The sequence below is a fragment of the Xenopus laevis genome, chromosome 7L (genome assembly GCF_017654675.1).
Source record: "Xenopus laevis strain J_2021 chromosome 7L, Xenopus_laevis_v10.1, whole genome shotgun sequence".
In the NCBI taxonomy this organism is placed as follows: Eukaryota; Metazoa; Chordata; class Amphibia; order Anura; family Pipidae; genus Xenopus; species Xenopus laevis.
Window position 1 is genome coordinate 63,664,573 of NC_054383.1, and position 15,745 is coordinate 63,680,317.

A 15,745-nucleotide genomic window follows, 5' to 3' on the forward strand; every position below is an offset into this window, starting at 1 on the left:
GAAAGTTGTGTGCAACCTGCAGAAGGTAATGGTACTCAGCCTGACGCCGTGTGGTTATGATGGTGGTGACAAGAAAGATGCGTTCACTGGGGATAGATGGAAGGAGAGGAACCACTGGTTTGTTAGTACATGGAAAAGTGTAATTTTTTGTAGCGGAAGCCTTATTTCCAACCTGTGAAAATGACTGAAATAGTCGCTGGTGAAAGTATTCCAGAGCAACAGCACCGTCATGCAAGTTCTGTGAGAGGAATTCATGACTCATTTGTTTAAGATAAAGAGAACGGGAAAAGAAGGGGGAAAAGAGAAAGCCACGAAAACAAAAGTAAGCCAAGGAAAAAGTTATGAAAAAGAATAAAGAAAAGTGAAAATAAGGACTTTTGAAAAGTACTGAAATGCGCATTTTAGGAACTCTAGGTAATATACTGTCACTGCATTAAATCTCTTGATTGTTCTCACGGAATGATTGTCTCTCTTTGAGTCTCCTTCTTCTATAAATTTGCTTTATCAAGAACATAAAGCAGTGTTGCCTCAATTCACATGTGCCACAGTTTAGTGTAACACTCCAGTCACAGAATCTTGTCTTCTATGCCATGTCACGCCTACAGAGAAAAATAAAATAAAACAGATATTTTCAGGTTTGCCTGTTCACTTAGCAATGTACTAGAAAAACTGCATAAACTAATGTTTAAAGAATGGGCTATGCTAAAAAAAATGCCTCATGGCTCATGGAGTATTTTAACCTTTTGATTGCAATTGTGAAAAACATTTAAGAAGGTTGTTCACCTTAAACTCTTAGGGGTATATTTAACAGTAAGTGAAGTAAGAGATCGCCACAGTGCTGTAGAGTGAAATTCCACCACTTTCCATTCATTTATATGAGATTTTTAAAAGAGTATTTATCAATTGGTAAAAGTGAAAACTCACCCTTTGGTAAAAACGCCTTTCAAAATCCCATAGAAATGAATGGAGAGTGGCGTCATTTCACTCTAGCGGACTGTGGCGATATCTAACTTATATGATATATGATAAATATACCCCCAAGTATGATATAGTGAGCGAGTTTGCAATTGATCTTCAGTTTTTTATTATTTGTTGGTTTTTAATGATTTAGATTTTTGTTCAGCTGCTGTCTAGTAGGGAAATTCAGCAGCTATCTGTTGCTAGAGTCTAAATTAGCAATCAGGAAGTGTTTTGAATGCAAGGCTGGAAGATGAATTGGAGAGGGCCTGAACCAAAAGATAAAAAGTACAATAACAGTAGAATTGTAGCCCCACAGAGCAATAGCTTTTTGGCCAGAGTCATTAACTCCAATTTGAAAGCTAGAGAGTCAGAAGAAAAAGGCAAATAATTCAAAAACTATAAAAAATGAAGACCAATTAAAAATTGCTGAGAATTTGCCATTCTATGACATATTAAAACTTTACTTAATAGATTGCTGAATAAAGATGGATAACATTATACAGCCATATGTTAATGTATATACAATTAAACACAAACAAGAGTCATTGGTCTTGTAGGAACCTACAACTTTTCAATATACATTTATTTAAATTGCTTTTAACTGCTGGTGTTTTGCCAGGTAAAGAGCGCTTCATGAAAATGCGTAGCTTGGTCATGTAACCTTAAACCCAGAAAAAGCAGGTGCTATGTTGCTGACTGACAAAAGGATATTTTAATTTTTTGCACTGATTTAGGAAAAAATAAAAGATAAATAGTAATACTGCTTTCAATTGCAATTCCATTTATAAGGAATGAATATTCCTTGTAATTTTGGTAGAAGAAGACATGAACCTAAGGTAGGCGGGATCTTAGAGGAAGTCAGGGAAACAACATGAATGAGCGATTGTAGTAACCAGTGCAGATACAGGATAGGGTGAGCTAGTTGTTTGAGCCTCAGTGTACTTGAAAAGGTTTATTTTGAGCCTCAGTCCATACATAGCGTGAGGTATATTCCCAGATGACACCCCCTCAAGTAGTAAGGTCCCAAGTTAGCCGGTCCAGAACTAGGGGTAGATGGGCAATACATGTGCATTGGTTGCAGTTGGAAAAGGTTGCAAAAAGTGGAAAAGTTGCGCAAGAACTGTGAGCCAAGTGGACTGATTGGCAGGGCAACAGGGATAACAAGCAAGTATTTAGGGCTCCCCGCCACCCAAGTAGACCCGCATAGGGAGCCAGTGCTTGACCCCGCTCAACAGGTTTGTATGCAAAATCCCTTTGAACCACACCTGGTAAACTGTATCCTGGTATATACAGTCATATGAAAATGTTTTGGAACCCCTCTTAATTCTGGAGTTTTGTTGGTCATTGCTGAGCTTTCAAAGTAGCAACTTCCTTTTCATATATAACATGCCTTATGGAAACAGTAGTATTTCAGCAGTGACAAAGTTTATTGAATTAACAGAAAATATGCAATATGCATCATAACAAAATTAGACAGGTGCACACATTTGGGCACCCCAACAGAGATATTACATCAATAACATCATCCTTTTGCAAATGTAACAGTCTCTAGGCACCTCCTATAGCCTTTGATGGGTGTCTGGATTCTGGATGGCAGTATTTTTGACCATTCGTCCATACAAAATCTCTCCAGTTCAGTTAAATTTGATGGCTGCCGAGCATGGACAGCCTGCATCAAATCATCCCATAGATTTTCGATGATATTCAAGTCGGGGGACTGTGACGGCCTTTCCAGAATATTGTACTTCTCCCTCTGCATAAATGCTTTTGTAGATTTTGAAGTGTGTTTAGGGTCATGTGACTGATTCTTGAACATTATCCTGAAGAATTTTTTGATATTGGGTTGAATTCATCCGACCCTCGACTTTAACAAGGGCCCCAGTCCCTGAACTAGCCACACAGCCCCACAGCATGATGGAACCTCCACCAAATTTGACAGCAGATAGCATGTTTTTCTTGGAATGAGGTGTTCTTCTTCATCGATGTAAAGGACTTTTTGTTATGACCAAATAACTACATTTTTGTCTCATCAGTAAAAAGCAATTTTTTCCAAAATGATGTGGCTTGTCTAAATGAACTTTTGCATACAACAAGCAACTATGTTCTTTGTGCAAATTGTGCTGAATTGTAAAACGATGTACAGATACACTGTTCTTGCAGGTCTTTGGAGGGGATCTTTGGGTTGTCTGTAACCACTCACAATCCTCTGCATATGCTGCTCTTGTATTTTTCTTGGTCTGCCAGACCTGGGTTTTACAGCAACTGTGCCTGCTGCTTTCCATTTCCCAATACCATTCATTACAGTCTCAGAATGTATTGTTCATGTTTAAGGACCACTGAAACTCAATGCGCAGTATTCACCTCTAATCAGTTCCTGGCTATCAATGAGCCACCCCAGTAGTCTGACTGCCACTCCTGCTGGAACACGGCAACAAATATCCAAAGCAACATCTAACCCCACCACCACCACTCCCCCGTGCTTGCACCAACACAAAATTGTTCACAGTCACACCCTGGCCAAGGAAGCAGCCCTATGCACTGATAGGTTTGCCACCTGGCCGGTATTTTACTGGCCTGGCCAGTAAAAATTACAGTTGAGCCCAATGTTCTTAATAGGGAAAAAAGATAAATATATAGGAAGACCGGTATTTTTTTTTTTCAGAAAAGGTAGCAACCCTATGCACTGGGTTGAAGATGAAAACAACAGTCAAACATACTTCCCCTCCCAGTGCATCTCCCTTAGATGGGTTAGAAATGGGGTGGCCAGATTTATACAAAAGTGAACCCCTAGTGCGGATCCTTTGGCTGGGGTGAGAAAGGGGAGGATGATAGGTACTGGCAGGTGTTGGTTAATGCACTGCAAGTGCAGTTGGCTGCCTATGAGTAAGGGGTGTTCCTGAAATGCGTTAGGCGGCCATTCAGGGGCGTAACTACAGAGGAATCAGACCTTGCGGCTGCAGGGGGGTGCAGGAGGTATAAGGCCCTAATAAATGAGCAATTTCAACATACTGTATATTGGATATGTTGGGGACCCTAAAATAAATTTGCTGTGGGGCCCAGTATCATCTAGTTATGCCACTGCTGCCATTCTACAGCAGTCATCCTTGTTTTTTTTAATATAACAATAAACAGTGGATTATATTTTGTGAGAAAGTGAGCTTTCCATTTTTTTCTTTGTTCCTTGGTTTTGGATCAAAGCAGTTTGGGGAGTTCTGCACTAATGCAGCCACCCTGAATCCTCTGCTGTCCGTGTAAGACATCCAGTAAAAGGAACAAGGGTGTGTCCATATGATTTTGTGGAGTTACTGCTATACATATCTTCACATAATAAACTACATTATAGTCAGTTACACTGCAGATAAGTACATGGCAGTGGAAATATTTTGTCTTACGGAAAATAGGGTATTTTAATATAGCATACCTCCAAACATTTGAGATTAAGAAAGAGGGACAAAAAGTTGTGCCGCATAGCGCAGCAATTTTTCCAGCAATGCCCACTTTATGGACACTCCCCTAAGGCACGCCCATTTAACAAAAACACACCCATTTAGTTATAAAGCATCTGGTATGTGCATTATGCAGCTGGAGAGGATAGATGGCTGTCATTTATTCCCCTTATAAGGAATCTGACACACTGATGAACCATCATGTTATAACAATCACATTTTGGACAGCCCTGTTATTGTAGGGTATAATCTCTTTGAAATTGCACTTCCCCTACTCCCACAAATTTCAGTACTAACATAAGAAGATATGCAAAGTCAGCTTGCCCCATTACCAGCAAAAGGCAGCCATAATTATATGTGTGTGTGCCAGTTATTTGCCTTGTGTACATTTTTTAAAGGCATTGTTTTTGCTGAGATAAGACAGATTTAATGGTCTTTAACAACTGGACACTTACCCAGCTGTGCGGTTACAAAAACTGCAGACAAGCTGTAGCAGATCCAGCCAAACAGTATAACAAGACAGCAGCACAGAGACCACAAGTTAAGGCAGAGAAATGCAGAGTCAACCCTCTGTCATGGGTCCTGGCTCCTCCCCCTCAGCTGTCAGCCCTCCCTACTCCGTTCAAGTTAGAAGACAGCAATCAAGAGGCGGATGAGTGCCAGATGACCCGGTCATACACACAAGCTTAGCTCTGTAAACTTCTCAGCAAATCCGTCCGAATACAACTCAGCTGTGAAATATTAGGCGTCTCATTAAAGCTGCTCGTGACGTCACGGTTAAAGTCTCTTCTCGCGAGACTTCGGTAAAAAAAAACCCCACCCAGGAAGAGCCCCAGTGAAGAGGGACATTAAGTCCACAACCCGGGGCAGCGGGATAAAGTTAAAAGCGGGACTGGCTATTATAGCCCTTCACATGATAATGAAAGGGGATATATATGGATGACAAAAGATAGATCTGAAATGATTAAACACATGAGGATGTTATTTAGTATATTTGCTCTAAATGTGTACATGTTTTCTTTTCAGCGATCTATCGCTTTTTTCCCTTTCAGATAAACTGGCACTAGTGTGTCGTCCTGCTTCTCTTGACGTGACTCGCATAACAGGCTGAACTGATAGGTGAATCATGGCTCCTTTCTGCCTCATTCTGCTTCGTATTTACCGTTCACATTTCAGTCATCACAACTAAATGAATTACACTTTAAAGCAGGGACACCAACCTCAGTCCATTTCTTCTGAATCTGGATCAATTGCTGCTCTTTAAAATGTCCACAAGGCACAGAGTTTTGACTTTCTTCTATGTCTATGTTCAAAGCATTATGGGAGCTAGTTTTATCTCACGATATTTCCCTTCCTGCAAAGAGACAGTACCTCGAACAAAGTATCAGGTTACAGAGCTCCCTCACCCCCTCCCTTCTCTGGCTGAATTTTAACCCCATTTACAGCCAGTATTATTATTATTATTAACATGTATTTATATAGCGCCAACATATTGCGTAGCACTGTAAAGTAAATGTGATTATACAACTACATCACATGAATTACATATATAGAATATATGGAGTAATAAACATCACAATCAATACAGGTACAAAAAGGTGAGGAAGGCCCTATGTATAGGCATACAGTCTAAAGGGAAGGGAGTAATACACAAGGTGTGGGAGTGGGCAAGATCGAATTAAGTGGGTGAGAAATGCGGTATTGTATGTGGTGTTGCGTTTGGTGGTTAAGCAGAGTGAGGGTAGGCTTCTCGAAAGAAGTGCGTTTTCAGAGATTTTTTGAAAGCAGAAAGGTTGGGAGAAAGTCGGACAGACCGTGGAAGAGCGTTCCAGAGGAGGGGTGCAGCCCTTGCAAAGTCTTGAATGCGAGCATGTGAGGAGGTAATGAGAGAAGAGTTGAGTAGCAGGTCAGTAGAGGAGCGTAGTAAGCGAGTGGGTGAGTATAAAGAGATGAGTTCAGAGATGTAGGGTGGAGCAGAGTTGTGAAGTGCTTTGAAAGACAGTGTCATTAATTTGATTCTGAAAGGTAACGGAAGCCAGTGCAGGGATTGACAGAATGGCGAGGCAGAGGAGGAGCGGTTGCTGAGGTGTATGAGCCTCGCAGCAGTGTTCATTATGGACTGGAGAGGTGACAGTGTTTTGCTTTTATTCCATAATTTGGGACTGTCATCACTTTCTGCACACAATCATAAGAAAGTATGGGGATTACTGAGCATCCTCTCGCACCATTAATATTTTTGTCTGCATTTTTTACCACATATCTAGGCAATTATATTCATAACTTGCTGCTCTCTGAAATTTCTGCAAAAAATCATACGATCAAAGAAAAAAACTCATTGCAAAACTTTTTTACTATATATATATATATATATATATATATATATATATATATATATATATATATACATACGTTTATAGTACACAATAAAAAAATTCAGTGCCAATAAAAATATCTCAACCTAAGCGGAGGGGAAACCTATGCTCCCTAAGGACATATAGTAAAAAAATAAAAGCCACATTTAGGTTTAATGGGGTGCCTCAACCTAGAGTCAACTTTTAGTAGGATGTAGAGCGTGACATCCTGAGACAATGTGCAATTGGTTTTCATTATTTGTAGTTATTCAGTTTTTTATTCAGCAGCTTTCCAGTTTGCCATTTCAGCAACCTGGTTGCTAGCGTTCAAATTACCCTAGCAACCAAGTATCACTTTAAATAAGAGACTGGAATATGAATAGGAGAATGCTTTCATAGAAAGAGCAGTAAAAAAAAAAGTAGCAATAACAATACATTTAAGCCTTACAGAGCATTTGGTTTTTTAGGTGGGGTCAGTGTCTAAGTATCAGCTATTCCCTTTCCTATCAAAGTATTTCTGTAGTATGGTTCTTAGAAATCATGCCTCATTGCCAAATATCATGTACAAGATTATTCTCATAAACCAAGTGCAATACAGAAGAAATATGAATATCCTAAAAATGATATCCTTAAAAACTGTTCGTAGTGATGTCATCAGTTATAACTGGCACGTCAAGTGATTCACTTAAAATTATATATCATAAAGAATAATGTATCCCCTGTTGAAAAGAGGGTAGTAAAAGTCACCTACAAGTTCTATGACCTATGGAAAAAACACCCGACCTGTGGACTTGTGCTTTTATATTTCAATATCTTTATAGGATGGATTATTTACAATAGGGGGTGCATTATTCCCTCTATCCTAAATGTCACTGCACGGGAGCATTCAAAAATGTTTGTTATAATGGACTATGTGCTATATGTCATACTAGAAATAATATTTGTGAGAACTGTAATATGTATCTATGCAAGCCTTTGAAAGATCTTCATATTGTCACAACAAACAAAGGCTTGAAAGACAGTTGGTGTAACTAAAACAAAGAAGAATAGAGTCCCCTTCCTCAACTCATCTCTGGCTAATAGTGTGACCATCTCCCAAGAAAACTGGTTTAACCATTCACTGCCAGAGGTTTTTGCGCTTCTGGTACTTGTACTGCCAGACAGTTTTTGAACATTTTCTCCTATTTTACTTAAGTGAAATTTTTTTTTGGGGGGGGGGTGACTTACTTTACCTAAGAAAACTGGGGGATTAATTTGCCTCTGAATGTCTGTGGGGGGGTCACTATGTGTCTGAATATCTGTCGCTGTGCCTTTGAATGTCTGTGGGGGGGGGTCACTGTGCCACTGAATGTCCGTCTGGGTCACTGTATCTCTAAATGTCGTGGGGGGGGATTAATGTGCCTCTGAATGTCCATTGGGGGTTCACTATGTCTCTTAATATCCGTCGCTATGCCTTTGAATGTCTGTGTGGGGGGTCACTGTGCCACTGAATGCCCGTGGGGTGGATCACTTGCCTCTGAATGTCTGTGGGGGTCACTGTGTATTTTGAATATCGTGGGGTGGGGATTTAATGTGCCTCTGAATGTCTGTGGGGTGGGGGGTCACTGTGTCTCTGAATGTCCATGGTGTGGGGGTGGGGTCACTGTGCCTCTAAATGTCCATGGGGGGTCACCATATCTTTGAATATTCATGGGGTGGGGGTCATCATGCCTCTTAATGTTTGTGGGGTGGGGGTCCCTGTTCCTCTTAATGTCAGTGGGTTGGGGGGGGGTCATTTTGCTTTTGGATGTTCATGGGGTGGGGAGGTCACTGTGCCTCTGAATGTCTGTGGGGGTGCTGGGTCACTGTGGCTCTGAATGTTGGTCCATGGGGGGGTCACTATGTCTCTGAATGTCCGTCGCTGTGCCTCTGATTGTCCGTGGGGGGGTCACTGTGTCTCTGAATGTCCATGGTATGGGGGGCGGTCACTGTGCCTCTGAATGTTCACACTGTGTCTCTAAATGACGGTGGGGGATCAAAGTGCCTCTGAATGTCCGTAGGGGGGTCGCTGTGTCTGAATGTCGGTGGGTAGGGTTGCCACCTTTTCTGCAAAAAAAGCCTTCCTATATATTTATCTTTTTCCCTATTAATAACATAGGGATCAACCATCATTTTTACCGGCCAGGCCAGAAAAATACCCGCCAGGTGGCAACCCTATCGGTGGGGTGGGGGATTAATGTGCCTCTGTCTGTTGGGGGGTCACTATGTCACTTAATGTCCGTCGATGTGCCTTTGAATGTCTGCGGGGGGACACTGTGTCTCTGAATGTTGTGGGGTGGGGGTGGAGTCACTGTGCCTCTGAATGTCCATGGGGGGGGTATTTTGGAATATTCGTGGGTTGCGGGGTTGTAGTGCCACTTAATGTTTGTGGGGGGGTCACTATGTCTCTGAATGTGCCTCTGAATTGCTGTGCCTCTGATTGTCCGTGGGGTGGGGTCTCTGTGTCTCTGAATGTCCATGGTGTGGGGGTCACTGTGCCTCTGAATGTTCGCGCGGGAGGGTTACTGTGTCTCTAAATGTCGGTGGGGGATCAAAGTGTCTCTCAATGTCCGTCGATGTGCCTTTGAATGTCTCTGAATGTTGTGGGGTGGGGATTTAATGTGCTGCTGAATGTGCATGGGGTGGGGGGGGTCACTGTGTCTCTGAATGTCCATGATGTGGGGTGGAGTCACTGCGCCTCTGATTGTCCAGGGGGGTCACTGTATCTTTGAATATTCGTGGGGTGCGGGGTTGTTGTGCCTCTTAATGTTCGTGGGGGGGGTCTCTGTGTCTCTGAATGTCCATGGTGTGGCGGGGTCACTGTGCCTCTGAATGTTCGCGCGGGGGGATTACTGTGTCTCTAAATGTCGGTGGGGGATCAAAGTGTCTCTCAATGTCCGTTGATGTGCCTTTGAATGTCTGCGGGGGGGGGTCACTGTGTCTCTGAATGTCGTGGGGTGGGGATTTAATGTGCTGCTGAATGTCCATGGGGTGGGGGGGGGTCACTGTGCCTCTGATCGTCCATGGGGGGTCACTGTATCTTGGAATGTTCGTGAGTGCTGGTTGTCGTGCCTCATAATGTCGTGGGGGGGTCACTATGTCTCTGAATGTCCATTGCTATGCCTCTGATTGACCGTGGGGTGGGTCACTGTGCCTCTAAGTGTCGGTGGGGTGGGGGATCACAGTGTCTCTGAATGTCGTGAGTTGGGAGGGGTCACTGTGCCTCTGAATGTCTGTACGGTGGGGGGGGGTCACTGTGCCTCTCAATGTCTGTGGGTTCAGGGGGCCACTGTGCCTCTCAATGTCCGTGGGGGTCACTGCGCCTCTCAATGTCCGTGGGGTGGGGGGGGTCACAGTGCTTCTCAATGTGCGTGGGGGGGTCACAGTGCCTCTCAATGTCCATGGGATGAGAAGGTCACTGTGCCTCTCAATGTCCATGTGGTGGGGGGTGGGTCACTGTGCCTTTCAACGTTTGTAGGTTGAGGGGTCAGGGCACGCAGGCAGATTTGGGGAGATTAGTCGCCCGACAAATCTCTTCTTCAGGGCGAATAATTTCCCATGAACTGCCTCCCCTGCCTTCCCGCGGGCTAAAATGTAAATCGTCGGCGGGATGGCACTCGGAGTGATTCGTTTTCTGATGGCGCCCGAAGTTGCCTAGCGAGGAAACTTCGGGCGACTTCAGAAAATGAATCGCTCCGAGTGCCATCCTGCCGGGGATTTCCATTTTAGCCCGTGGGAAGGCAGTTCGGAGAGATTAGTCGCCACGAACAAGAGGAGATTTGCCGCCGGGTGACTAATCTCCCCGAATCTGCCTGTGTGCCCTGACCCTAAATGTCCATCGGGGGGGTCACTTTGTCTCTTAAATCATTCACTTATTTTTTAATAAAATTAAATTATAATTAAAATTACCTTTTTTGTTTGAAGTACAATTTTTTGAACAGTTTATAGGTAACTTTATCTATTTGGCTTGAAATAGACCCTGCACAATGTTACAATTGTCAAATTCAGCCTTGATAGTACAGGTATCCAGAATGTTCGGGACCTGGGGTTTTCTGTATAATGGATCTTTCTGTAATTTGAATCTTAATACTTTAAGTCTACCAGAAAATCATGTAAAAATTAAAAAAAAACAATAGGCTGGTTTTGCCTCCAATAAGGATTAATTATATCTTAGTTGGGATCAAGTATAAGGTGCTGTTTTATTATTACAGAGAAAAAAATTCTGAGCTTTCTGAATAATGGGGTTCCAGATAACTGATCCCATATCTGTATTGTTAGTCCCGGCTGAAGACATTTCAGGGGATTTGGGAGCTGTAGTTCAGTTATATGTGTGCAATTAATTTTGTACAAACAGAGAAAATGTGATTTTACCACAATTTTATATTTTTAATCCATGAAAATATTAATGTGTGGGGGGCGGAGCCAAGTCACTCATGTGAGCAGACGCACCTCACGAGAGCTCTCCGGTTGAAAGCCCAAAAAAGGCTGAACCCTAAACACCGTCCAGAACCGAGCCGTGAAACATGGGGCCCAGAAATCCGCGAAAAAAAGACTCAAAGAAGGTATCAAAATTCTTTACTGAACAGCACAGTAAGCAACCCAGCGACATTTTGAATTGCGCGAGGAGGAGACGCAGGCAGAGACGGACACCGCAGTTACCCGTAACGTCCGTGGAGATAAAATCAATGCTCTCGGACCTCCGTTCCTCACTGCAATATGATTTCCATTGCTTCATGGAAGAAATATAGAGAGAGGTGAGAGAACTAGCGGAGCACACTGATCATATAGAACGTAAAATGGGAGAGTTTTCCACAGTGCACAACGAAGTTGCGGACTCCCAGCAGGCCATGGAAAAGGAGCTTAACAAGCTGTCGGATAAAGTGGCAGATCTTAAGGATCGCTCCAGACGTTGTAACATCTGCATAAAAGGTATTCCAGAGAAAGTTAAGGTGGAGGAGCTTGAGGCCTATTTTGGGGAATTACTACTATGCATACTTCCAGATACGCCACGTATTGAACTAACTGTGGACCGCATTCATAGAGTGCCCAAACCTAGAACAGCTCCAGAGAAGGCACCCCGCAATGTCCTCACCAAAATACATTTCTACAGAAAAAATACTAGAAAAAAGAAGGCTGGCCTAGCAAATTTGCAGATTTGGAATTATATGCAGATCTCTCCATGGCTACCCTGGCAAAAAGGAGGACCTTCCAGGAGAGAACCAAAGCCCTAAGGGAACACAAAATCCCATATAGATGGGCCTTTCCCACCAAACTACTGGTGACCAAGAATGGAACCCTTTATACGTTTGCAGCTCCAGAGGATGCCAGGAAAACAACATCCAGATGGCTACTTAATAGAGCAGGATCCGGAGAGAATGGAGAGAATGGAGAACCCTCAAACGACAACCGTCCTCCAACCTCACTAAACAGATGCAGAGTGGAAGACGGCATAGCGCAATCTCAACTCTGCCCTACTTAGCAAGTATCCCTTTGCACCTGATAATATTTACACCTATTGGGGAATAATCACAGATGAATGTGGGCTATAGGAGAACTACCAACCCTCTTCCCCCCCACTTTTTTTGTTTTTGTTTTGTGAACTGGCACCTTAGTGGCACACGCTGAATTTCAGCCGCTTCAGGACGTTATCCACAAACTCTCATCACCTAGGCCATAAAGGCCTAACATAGGTTAATTTCTATTCATTTTCACAGTTACTTTGAAGTTATGCTCTCACAACTGAAGTCTCTCATTTATATTGTTTTCCTAATTGTTTATGTTTCCTTGGTAAGCCGCATCAGTCTCTTTTTCTTTCACAAGCCCAACTGCCTGAACCTGGCTCAGCAGAGGTATAAGCATCTGTTAAAGAACTTTCCTGGCTCAAATGACAATTCTCCCACCCATTCTCTACCTACTCCATTTGCAAGTATACATACCTCCCAAATTTATTAAAGGAAAACTATACCCCCAAAATGAACACTTAAGCAACAGATAGTTTACATCATATTAAGTGGCATATTAAAGAATCTAACCAAACTGGTATATATATTTATATAAAATCTTGCCCTTTTACATCTCTTGCCTTGAACCACCATTTTGTGATGGTCTGTGTACTGCCTCAGAAATCACCTGACCAGAAATACTACAACTCTAACTGTAACAGGAAGAAGTGTGGAAGCAAAATACACAACTCTGTCTGTTAATTGGCTCATGTGACCTAACAAGTATAGTTTGTTTGGTATGTTTTTGTGCACAGTGAATCGTACGATCCCAGGGGGCGGCCATTATTTTTTAAAATGGCAATTTTCTATTTATAATTACCCAATGGCACTATCTATTAGAAAAGTATATTATTATGAAAATGGTTTATTTACATGAAGCAGGGTTTTACATATGAGCTGTTTTATGTAATATCTTTTTATAGAGACCTACATTGTTTGGGAGTATAGTTTTCCTTTAAAGATTTCCAAAAAACTCTCCAGACCTTCATATGGAAAGGCAAAAAACCTAGACTAGCCTTAAATACATTACATTTCCCTAAAAATTCGGGAGGACTAGGCCTACCTAATGTCTCCCTATACCACAAAGCGTCCATACTTGAAAATGCGATAAGAATGCACAGTGATCCAGGTTATGAATCATGGGTAGATAAACTCTATTTAAATGGAAACTCCATAGAGAAATATTATGGATTCCACGTGAGTAAAGGCCAGCAACATCTGCAGCAATACCGACAAATAAACTACTCCTGCATACCTGGGATATAAACTGCAAAAAATATAATTTTGGGGTCTTTCCATCCATACTCACCCCTATCACAGCTCTCAAATTCCTGATTCCAAATATAAATATTGGAGAACTTTACAACAAAGGTGTTAGAACATTAGGAGACCTATACTTAGCTGGTTCATGGAGACCTTTTGAAGACCTGCAAATGAAGTATGACATACCGGAAAAGACCAGATACATCTGGATACAATTATGCCACTTGATGCGGTCACACTTACCAAATTAACAAGCAGACACTCAACGCTGATGGAATATTTATGTAGAGCAAGTAGATATGGTACTTTCGGACTGCTACAAGATGCTTATACAAAAAGAGCCGGAACAAAAAAATTACTATACCAACTCAAATGGGAACAATATCTTAACATCAGCCTTACACCACAAAACTGGGACATGATATTTTCAGCATCTAAAGGCGCAACCAGGTGTTCTAATCACATTGAAACTAATAAAAAAATTCTCTTCAGATGGCACTTGACACCAGCCAAAATTCACTGCATCAATCCCACTTGAGTGGATAAAACCCCATTTTGGATGGACAATTCCCTTCAAACCAGAGATAGCGCTCCTTTGTGCTGCTCCACCAGATTCTACACCTCCAATGAGAAAACTACTGTTCCAAATGTTTACTACTACAGCCACAATCATTGCAAGGAAATGGAAGCTTAATACTAGCTATGCACAAAAAGATATAATTGCATTGCTTAGCTCTTGCGAACAGATGGCTGCTATTTTAGAAAATAAGAGGGAATCACACGATACAATTTGGTTACCATGGCAACAGTACATCCTTAAAGGAGAAATCAACCTGTGCGTAAAAAAACCCCACCGCAGGTAGACCTCCCTCCCTCCTCCCCCGGGGAAATGCCCCATACTCCATACTTACCCCATGATGCAGATTCTTCCAGCGAAGTTCCACGTGTCCATCTTCTGAGTCCTCTGTAAGCTGACTGGGAGATCGGCAATTTCCGTGTAATTCCACGCATGCGCAGTTGTGCAAACTGGCAAACTGCTCCAACTGCGCATGTGCATAAATTCTGATCTCACAGCTTACAGAGGACCCCAGCCAAGACCCCATAGCAAAATCTCCCCAGTACTCTAATGTGTGAGTTATGTTGCCTTAACCAGGGCAGGCCTTACAGCACAGGGGTGGATGCACAGCGGATAAGGTGGAAATCAATCTTTTCAGAACATGTGCCCTCCACGTACATCTCAAGTTTAGGGGTTTCTGATGTAACTAAGCCATTGCCAAGGGGATTTTCATCTAGAAGAGATGAATGGAAGGGACAGAATTTTAGCAGCAAAAGTTGCATCAAGAAAATTCCCAGCAGCCCCTGAAAAAATGAAAGCCATAACAGAAACATGTGTATTATTCCAGGAAAAAGTTACAGGAACATAAATCTTAGAACTAGTGTTACAGGGAGCAGAATCTCCCCAAACTCATTCAGACTCAGGAGTTTTCCCACCTGCCCAGTTACTGGGCAGGTGGGAACAAAATGGCCTTTAGCACCACAGTACATGCAGAGACCCTGGGAACGTCTGCAGAATTGTTAGTCAAGTGATAGTTTAGTGGTCCCAATCTGTATGGGATCCTCAGGGGATTGAGCAAGAGTAAAATATTCAAAGGGAATCAAGACCTAGCTGGTAGAAGCATAACCAGGCTGTAAAACCTTCTCCTGATGCCTTTCCATTAATCTAGGATCCACCTGTATAACTAGGCTTCAAAGGAGGGGGGGGGGGGATAGTGAACTAGACTATCTCTGATAGCATCAGAGAGCCCCACTCGGAACTGACTGCACAAAGCTGTGTCATTCCACTGAGTATCAACAGCCCAGCACCTGAACTCAGTACAGTATAACTCTGCACATTTTTTTCCCTGTTGCAAGTTGCGGACAGCAGATTCTGCTGAAGCACAGAGATCAGGGTCATCATAGAGTAATGCCGTGGTTTTAAAATATGCTTCTAAAGAGACTCTTGCAGAGTTGGAGGTAAAGTTAAAGTCCAAATGTAGGAGAGTGATAACAAATTCAATTTTAAGGTGGCCATACACTTATAGATCCAATTATTGGCGATTTTACAAAACAAGCTGATCTCTCCTGCCCACATTGAGGTGGGTGATATTGGGCTGATCCGATCATGGGCCCTAGGGCCCAACGATCGCATCATAATGCTGCTAATATG

General features: G+C 42.5%; 1 protein-coding gene across 3 annotated transcripts in view; it reads right to left on the reverse strand.

Moving 5' to 3' along the window:
• pgap4.L (post-GPI attachment to proteins GalNAc transferase 4 L homeolog) overlaps window positions 1-5,781 on the reverse strand; it is a 7,839-nt gene extending 2,058 nt beyond the window's left edge. The window contains exons 1-2 of one of the 3 annotated variants that reach the window (XM_018224224.2): window positions 5,627-5,781; window positions 1-599 (exon numbers count right to left, since the gene is read on the reverse strand). The exon at window positions 1-599 is cut by the window's left edge and continues 2,058 nt beyond it. In XM_018224224.2, the coding sequence (XP_018079713.1) occupies window positions 1-400 (400 nt within the window). In that variant the 5' untranslated portion in view covers window positions 401-599; window positions 5,627-5,781. 3 annotated transcript variants of the gene reach the window in all.
• Between the last annotated feature and the right edge of the window lie 9,964 nt (window positions 5,782-15,745).